This window comes from Asparagus officinalis, chromosome 4, assembly GCF_001876935.1.
Source record: "Asparagus officinalis chromosome 4, Aspof.V1, whole genome shotgun sequence".
Classification (NCBI taxonomy): domain Eukaryota; kingdom Viridiplantae; phylum Streptophyta; class Magnoliopsida; order Asparagales; family Asparagaceae; genus Asparagus; species Asparagus officinalis.
The window spans coordinates 18,102,560-18,111,339 of NC_033797.1; the positions used below are offsets into that span (position 1 = coordinate 18,102,560).

The 8,780-nt window shown below is 36.7% G+C and overlaps 1 protein-coding gene across 4 annotated transcripts in view; it reads left to right on the top strand.

The window, feature by feature from the left end:
* Positions 1–5,753, top strand: part of LOC109836795 (OTU domain-containing protein 5) — a 10,441-nt gene extending 4,688 nt beyond the window's left edge. For 3 of the 4 annotated variants that reach the window (XM_020404804.1, XM_020404803.1, XM_020404805.1), the window contains exons 4-9: positions 731–808; positions 1,623–1,701; positions 1,788–1,933; positions 2,463–2,528; positions 4,367–4,538; positions 5,294–5,753. In XM_020404804.1, the coding sequence (XP_020260393.1) occupies positions 731–808; positions 1,623–1,701; positions 1,788–1,933; positions 2,463–2,528; positions 4,367–4,538; positions 5,294–5,532 (780 nt within the window). In that variant the 3' untranslated portion in view covers positions 5,533–5,753. The remainder of the gene's footprint in view (positions 1–730; positions 809–1,622; positions 1,702–1,787; positions 1,934–2,462; positions 2,529–4,366; positions 4,539–5,293) is intronic. The other variant, XM_020404806.1, reaches the window with a different exon arrangement.

Sequence of the window (8,780 nt, forward strand, 5' to 3'; positions counted from 1 at the left end):
TTGCCCCCCCCCCCCCCCCCCCCCAAAAAAAAAAAAAAAAAAAAAACCTCTCGCGCGCACAGGTTTTATGTGCAAGAGTAAGGTTACTCTGAGTGGGCTGACTCATAGAAACATACCCTCTACAATGTTGGTTATGATATATATATATGTACATCTATCCCATGCACCCATGCCCAGCAGGAGCTTTCTCCACTTACCTTGCCTTTACTGTTTTGACATCATTAGAACCATGTCATTTGATGTTTTACTTAAACAGATCCAAGGTCCTCACACATCTCCTGGCATTAGTTTCAATAAAAAAGGTAAAAGAAGATGAAAAGAAATTATTGTTCCAGTTGAAACCATTACCCTTGGACTCTCTTTAAACTTACCAATTTCTGGCCTCAAGGCTAGAATTGGTCTTATTAAAGTTAAAATCTTGCTCTGGCTCATTTGGTAACCTGAACTAGATATAAGCTTCAACTCTTTATAATCAAACAAGCGCAAACTGAACACGAGTTGCATGAAGCTATGCTCATTTAATAACCTTAGAAGACTGATTGTATATGTAGTTAATAGTTTGCCTTTTATCCTCTTTAAAGTTATATAATTGTTGTGGCTCCATAAGCTATCTATGACTTAATGTCTGGTGTTTATAATTATATGTGTTTTCAAACAGCCCTTTTTTCATCTCTGGAGACCAAGTATGGAAATGATGGCAATCAGTAATATGTATGTCTTTTGATTCCAGGAACGGGAGAGGGATCATTTCTCCCAATTCATAACTGAAGGTTTTACATCTTATTGCAAGCGGAAAAGGCGAGACAAGGTATTTCTACTGATTTCTTGTTTTGTTTTAGAATTTTGTCTGTCAGTTACTAATTTGACTTGACAGGCTGAATCATCTCTTTGTAGAATAGTTAGTGGCAAGTGCCTTAGTATTTGTGTAGAAGAAATGATACTGGTTAATGATATGTTCTTTGGACCTTAATCTTGCAATAACTTCGTATCTAGAACTTAAAAATTTGAAGGTCCTAAGTGCTGAGAATACAGCAGATATACTTTTTTATAAACGTTGAAGCTATATATATCTCACTTAGTGCAAGCAGTTTCTATTGGGAAACCACATGTGTTCACGTGTTCACAAATATCTTGTGCATATTTTTATACTGTTACTGTATCATTTAAAATTATAAGAAATTGTTTCATCATTCTATGAACTAGATCTCAAGCTTTGATTGTGTTCTTAATCTCTATCAGGGCAATTATAGAAATGTAACCAGACTCATAAATATCATACATTTACAAGGACAGTACTGTTGAATGATGACAGCTTATTGGAAGAAATATATCATGCTGTTAATAATGTCAATCTCCTTCCTTTGCATATGATATATGTAGTGCGATATCTTTCCAGCTCCTTCTTTCTTTTTTCTTTCTTTTTTCTTTCTTTTTTCCCTTTTTTTCTTTTTCTTTCTTTGGTCTGGGGTGGTGGGCAAAGCACTTATACTTGTCCTCTCTGTAATAATAACATGTGTGGCTATGCAATATAGATGGATATGTACAAACTTACTACATGTTGCTTTGAATAATTATATTATGATGTCCTTTCTGTTGTGATAAAATGTTTTTCTGGTTGTTAGGTATATGGGAACAATGTGGAGATTCAGGCTTTCTGTGAAATGTACAATCGTCCTATTCACATTTATTGTTATAGTACGGGTGAGATTCTTGATTTTTGATGCTACTGTGGTTTATTTGTTACTCTTAAATAACATTTGTTCACCTTCTGTTTTAATTATTTGCAGAGCCTATTAACATCTTTCAGGGAAGCTATAATACAGACACACCTCCCATAAGGTTAAGCTACCATCATGGTAATCACTACAATTCACTTGTTGATCCACGCCGAATGACTGTTGGCGCCGGTCTTGGATTTAGCACTCTTAGAGGGGTGAGTTCTTTGAATGCACTTTTCCTTTATTCAGAAGAGTGAATTTGGACTAAAATTAGAAATGTATATGTATTTAATCTTTTCCAGCTCGTTTAGGAAATAAATTTTGGAGATATTTAATATTTGGAATTGGAGGTGCATGTTGGTGATTTAAGTAATTATGGCATCACTTTGATGATATCCTCAATTTGCTAAATAAGCAACCAAGAGATAGATTGGTGAGGTCCACACCTTTTGATGTGACTAGCAAGGTGGGTCTCACCACATGACTATCTCTTGGTAACTCATTTAGCAAAGTGAGCTGTAACCTCATACCCATTATTTCCTTGCATCATGTTGGTTTGCCTTAGTGGAAAAGAGTAGTTTGGGCACGGGTACATTCTTGAAGAAATTGGTTAATAATACTTTAGTACATTCCAGACAAATGTGGTTTTTTTTTCTGCTCCTTTGCCTCTTTCTTAGCCTTGGACCTGTTATTCCTAACATGCTTTATTATTATTGTTGTTGTTGTTCTTGTTGTTGTTTACAGACAAATATTGACGGGGAACAAGTGAAGGCTGCCATAAGAGCCCAGCAAGACCAGCAGATTGACAATGTAAGTGATGCCACACTGGAATATTTTCTTTGGTGTTTGCGACCATAATATCATATACACAGATAATGAGTAGCCATTTAAACTGCTTTCTGCCATCATGTGTACATGGTTTTTTAGCCAGATAATCTGTTCTAAATTTAAGCTTTAGCTCGAGTAGAGCACATTTGTGTTTGCATACTGGAATGAGGCATATCAATTATTTTCATTTAGATGGGTATAGTGAGAGAAAAAAGAAGGGGGGAAGGGGTTTTACTATGGGATGCATGTATATTGGACACAGGGGACTGGATGTCGTGTGGCTAGTAGCAGTGAGAATGAACTATTTGCTGTTCATAGCATCCATATAAATGATGTATATGTATGTATCTACATACACAGTAGTGTGTGGTTTGAATGGTAAGAAACTATGAATTACGTAATTGCTTGCTATGAATCAGCCATATAATTGTTTGTAAGTCCAGCAACTTGAATATAATATTTACATTAGTAGTTATGTCATTTAAAGACTTTTATATGAGTACACATTTCGAATGAAGTTGAAAACTTTAGTTACCATACACATCAGGGAACACATAAATAATTGTCATGAAGAAGAGTGATACAAACCATTTAATTCCTTCCTAGTTAGTTTTTCTGCTTTACAAAAAAGTTACCTTCTAATTTTTGTTGATAAAATGTATGGTATGTGGCATTTTAAATTTAAGCACATGGGATTTATTCTGTGACACCTTTCAGAAAATTTTGGTTTGTCTGGTTTTCCAACATTCTTTAGCAATATGCACAAGAATTCAATATTCTCGAATTTTGATCCACTTTATCATGGGTGTTTGAAGGAGTTGAAATAGCTACTTGTTGCATAAGCAGAATATGCTTGCACCTCGTTGGTCATGCCTGTTAAGTTTATTGTCCTCTTCTCATCTTTTTTGTGCTAGAATTAAGTTTTTCCTATAGCATTGCGAATGATCAGGTAACATGGTGATGTTTAATCACAAGAATAATCAAAAGATGAAAGCTCAAATTTTTTACTCATCAATCATATCTAGTATGTATGAAATAAAGTTTATACAGAGACCAAGCGTACCACTAATTAAACTAAAACTCAAAAAAATTTCCTGACCCAACCCAATACTAAATAAAAAACATATTTAATATGCTTTTGCTGTCTTTGTTAAGCACTTGAAGCAGCAAGATGAAATTAGCTATAGTTCATACCAGACTTTTTTTTATCAATGTTAATGGCGTGTTGGGTCTGATGACCTGATATACCATTTGAACATTGAGTAGCAGCCTGTTTGCACACAAGCTATTTGTTGTTGTTTATTTGTTTGTTATTCTTTATGTTTTTATGTTTGCATATTGTAATATATTATGTGAGGTTGCTTGTTTCATCATTTGTGTTGCGTAACATGAATATACTTCTTTACATGCAAGTTAATTAGTTAAATTATTTTGATAGATAATATAAGACACTGAAGTAACTAATGTCCCTTATATTTATCGAACTGTATGAGTCTCTACATGTGTGCATATGCTTTTGTGTTATACCACTATAGTGCCGGCATTTGCTTTATTTCCCAAATTAGATCCTCGGATCTCCTATGAACCCGACATGCAGTATTAGAACCTGAGAAAAATACCAAAATGATTCTCAAAGTTCAAATGTGTATGGATACTTTGTGGTGTTTTTTTTGAAGTTTGAAGATAAAAATAACAATAATTGTATAATATCAGTCATTGTCTTGTGTTTCTCAGTGTTAATTAGGATATAACTATCCTTTTTTAGTGAGTTTCTGTTCGATATCATGTTTCCTATTTTAACTGAACTGAGTGAAGAACAGGCACTTCTGGCTGAGGGGCGATTCTACTCTGATTTGGAGCTCACTGAGAAGGAAATGGAGCGCATGGTAATAGAGGCCTCAAGAGCCGAGTATCTAGCTGAGGACAAGCTAAAGCAGCAGCATGGCTTCAGGGAGTCCACTTCCGGGGCTGAACCATCTTCTTCGGGAGCAAGTAAGTTATATTTTCAATGGTACAATAGAGGATGCAAGGGGGAGGAGGGATGTTATCATATATAAAACTCTGTTAAGGGTTTGGTTTGCTGCAACTGCAACTTAAACCTTCAGTTGCAGCTGTTTGATTAATAACAACTTGCAAACAATAGTCATAGAAAATCCTCTAGTTGCATGCTTGTATTCAACAACCTACACGGATTTGGGTGCAAGTCGCAGTTGCATTTTTTTAGCTGCAAATGAGGTACAAGTATAAGTCCAATCATATCAAGCCCTAAACATAAGTATTAAAAAAGAAATGATACCTCAAACGCCTACAGCAGCTGCAGATTTGATATTTCAAGGGTTAATCGCAGATAGACACCCTGTATTATATGTACCACAATTGTGGATAGACCCCCTGAGTGAACTTTGTTGACACTTATTTAGGAGTTGGAAAAATCACTCCAGGGACTCTGTCAGCAAGTGGACAATAGTATTGGGATTCACAGCAATAGAACCAATAGAACTATAGGGTGTCTATCTGCAATTGGGCATTATTTCAGGGGGTCTGGCTGCAATTAATCTGATAATCAAGTAACTGGGATCCCAACTGCATGTGGCAACTTGCAATAACTTCAGCGGCAAGCAACTCACACTTGCATTGCAGTTGCAGTGAACCAAACATCCCCTAAACTTCCCCGGGAAACAAAGAGACCATTGTTTTAATCACATCATCTGAATGTTCATTAACGTGATGAGGTTTTTCTGAGTTAGCAGGAACAGGCACATCGCAGGATGCATCACAACTGGTAGAGGAAAGGGAGAAGGAGAGCTCAGTTCTTACCAGTAGCATGCAGATAATGCTGTCGATGGGGTTCAGCTATCTTCAGGTCATTGAAGCGTACAGCATCTTCGGAGACGATGTTGATTCCATGGTTTGTTACCTGCTGGAGATGGGAGGCAGCAGTGCTTCACCCGGAAGTAGTCGGCGCAAAGGGAAAGCAACCGAGTGAGCTATGAGAAATGTTGAATAGGCTTGTGGGCATGATAAATGTGCAAAGGAGAAGGAACTCTTTGCTTAAGCACTGGACGATTTGCTAGCATAATAAAAGTTGTTTAGTGTTAACCATTTTATGGCTGAAGTATCGTTCGTAAGACTTATTATGATATTGTTATTTCAAAGCATATGCAGTATTATGTATTTCTTACTCTGAAAGTCATCATTTTTAGTCAATCTGGTAAAGCTAGCGGCACCAAAAGATAGGGATGTAGAGCTTACACCTCTTAAACTGGAATTCGTTCGAAGAGATCAATGGTACTTGACTAATGAATACCGCAACCGAGTAGCTGGAGGACTCGATGCGGGAAACGAGCCAATTTGAGTAATTAACAGAACGCAAATAAATTATTCTGGAGATACATAGGGTATAGATCATGGTGGATGCGTAATTTAAAAGAACAGGTATCTGTTTAAAAATATCCCGGTTCCGGTTCTCGGTAAAATATATTTCGTTTTCCTCCTCTCATTTTGAGAAATGGTGTAATTTATTTATGCAATTTGTTTTAGTCACTTCTTTTATTAAACTCTAAAACCGAAATACAATACTAAGAAAATTCTTGATTTGTTTAAATTTTTGGTCATGTCTTTTTTACATTATCTAATATCTATGGATGGTCAAATACGATGTGCCTCTATCTACAACTGGGGCATTTTGGCAAGATTAAAAGACAATTAAATTTTCTTGTTTATCCAATGTTGCACATAAATATTCTCAACTACGTACGGCTCCACTTAATATACCTAGTTTTTAAGGTCATGTTAGGATTGAATATTATTTTAAAGTAAAATTTTTTTAGGAAAAATGTTTTAAGGCCCCAAAATATTAAATGGGATGTGACTAGGCCCCCATTATTTTTTTTTGGGTGTCAAAGCCCCAAATATAAGAAACACTTGTGTTTCAGCCCCTTTTTCCTTTTCCAAGATAACACAGTGAGCCATTAATTAGGAATACCTAAAATACCCTCAACTCCTTCTCCTTCCTCTCAAGACCTTTCTGGCTTCTCTCCCTCTCATCTCTTCTCACGCTCAAACCTCCGTGAAATTGGGCGGAGGCGACAACGAGAAGAAGCCGCCACCGTCGGTGAACGTGTGCAGACGAGGGAGGAAAATTTGCTTCGATGGCGCTCTGGATCCCATCCTCCTCCACAATCACTGATACCTCCTGCCGCCTCGGAGGTGACCTGACCGCGGCCACCGACACCGAAGCTGATCTACTCTTCCTCAACCTCCTCTAAAACCGAAGGTATCACCTAATAAGCTCCCTCTATTTCTCCCTCTAAAACCCTTTTCTTCATCCTCCGAGCATTCTGGGATTTTCAAAAAAAAAACATTGGCGACTAAGAAAGCCTAATCCCCGAGGCAGGAAATGGAAGCACGTGGCGTCGACTTCCGCCCTCGCACACTCGAAGACATCTTCAGGGATTATAAGGGCCGATGGACTGCCCTTGTCAAAGCTCTCACCATCGGTAAATTTTTTATGGATTCGATTCGTTACATTTTCTTTTTCTGATTTTGGGAATTTTTTTTACTTCTGAGAGATTTCTAATAAAGATGTGTGCTTTGTTTTTGTTTCCTTGTGCAGAGGATGAGAAGTTCTATTGTCTCTGTCGTCCTGGTGAATTTGAATCTGTCACGGTTGGGTTTGTATCGTTTTAATTTTGAAATTGAAACTTCCCCTTTCTTCCTTTAAGAGAATTTCACTTCTATATTTGCCGGGTTACTTGATAAAAATCGAGATATCTAAGAGAAGAAGGAAGAAAATCAAGGGTCGAAATTTGATTGTACGATTGATATTTTTGGGTGAGTTGTAAATTCTTGATGACTTGTAACTTGGGTGAGCACTCTTGAAAAGTTGAAGGGGGCTCTCGTTGGGGGCACGATTTGGTAAGATGATAATTCTTGCGACGTTTGAAGGAGAAAATGAGGTTGATTGGTATTAGAAGTTAGATAGAGGGATCAAATATTTGTAGGGTGTTTCGCTATTAGTTCGCCAAATCTTCATATTCTGAAATTTGTTCCCCAAATCTTTATATTATGAAACTAGTTTCAGAAATCCTTTTACATGATATTCATATTCCGTCATCTCTCTTGTCACACATGTTTGATCGTATGTTAAAGCCGTCCCTTGCGAGCGACAGTCTGAAATGTTAATATTTCACAAATTTGATCTTTTTCATTTTATCCGGCATCATATATCTAACTAGTTTGTTACTTTATATCATGCAGTTTTGATTGTGGAATTTTCTTTCCCTTATATGTGAAGGCTATAACCGATTGGGGTGAATACGAATCAAGTAACTACTCCCGATGCTGAATCTGATGTCATTTGTGGGAGGCTAGCAGCTGAACTTCTAATAGAAGGGTGACAACAGAAGAATCAAGCAGAGACATTTGATAAGGATGAGAAAAAGTTGTTCTAAAAATTGATTGGTTGAACCAAAACTTGTGTGCATGTCTGTATTGTGTATATTTAGTTTAGTTGTGTAAACAGTCGATGTGGATGACAAACAATGTAGCAAGTTTGACCTTTATTGTTCTTATTGTATTTTCTGATGTGGATGACAAATAATGTAAACAGTAACATGTTAACTTTCATAATAATATGTTAACTTTCTTCGTAACATGTTAACTTTTATCATAATATGTTAACCTTCACTATTACATGTTAACTTTCACCATAATATGTTAACTTTCTTCGTAACAGTAGGGTGTAAATTTGATTTCCCGAAAACAGGGAGTTTCGTTTGTATTGACAAGAAAGCTTATTACAAACTAATAATCAAATGTTTACAACAGAAGCAGAGGGAATGCCCTCTTTGTTTTGTGTGGGGTCTTTAGGTGGCTATAGGACGCTTCGCTCGATGCTTGTGTCGAGTCTGCTTCCCTTGGACCGTTCGATCGAAGTTGCTGGAGAGCTTCAGTACACAGTAGAAGCTCGAGTCGATGGAGTTCGGGTCTGCTTAGTTCGCCGGCGATCGGAGCTCAGTATGTTAACTTTCACTGTTACATGTTAACTTTCATAATAATATGTTAGCTTCTTCATAACAAGTTTTTTTGAACTAAAATTCGATGTGTTTGAAAGACTAAAAGTCCCTCACGATGATTTATCATTGATATATAAATCTGAGAGGCACCCAAAATAGTGGTTGTATGGAGATTCATATGCAAGCTGTTGTTTATATAGAGAGTTCTATTTTTTTT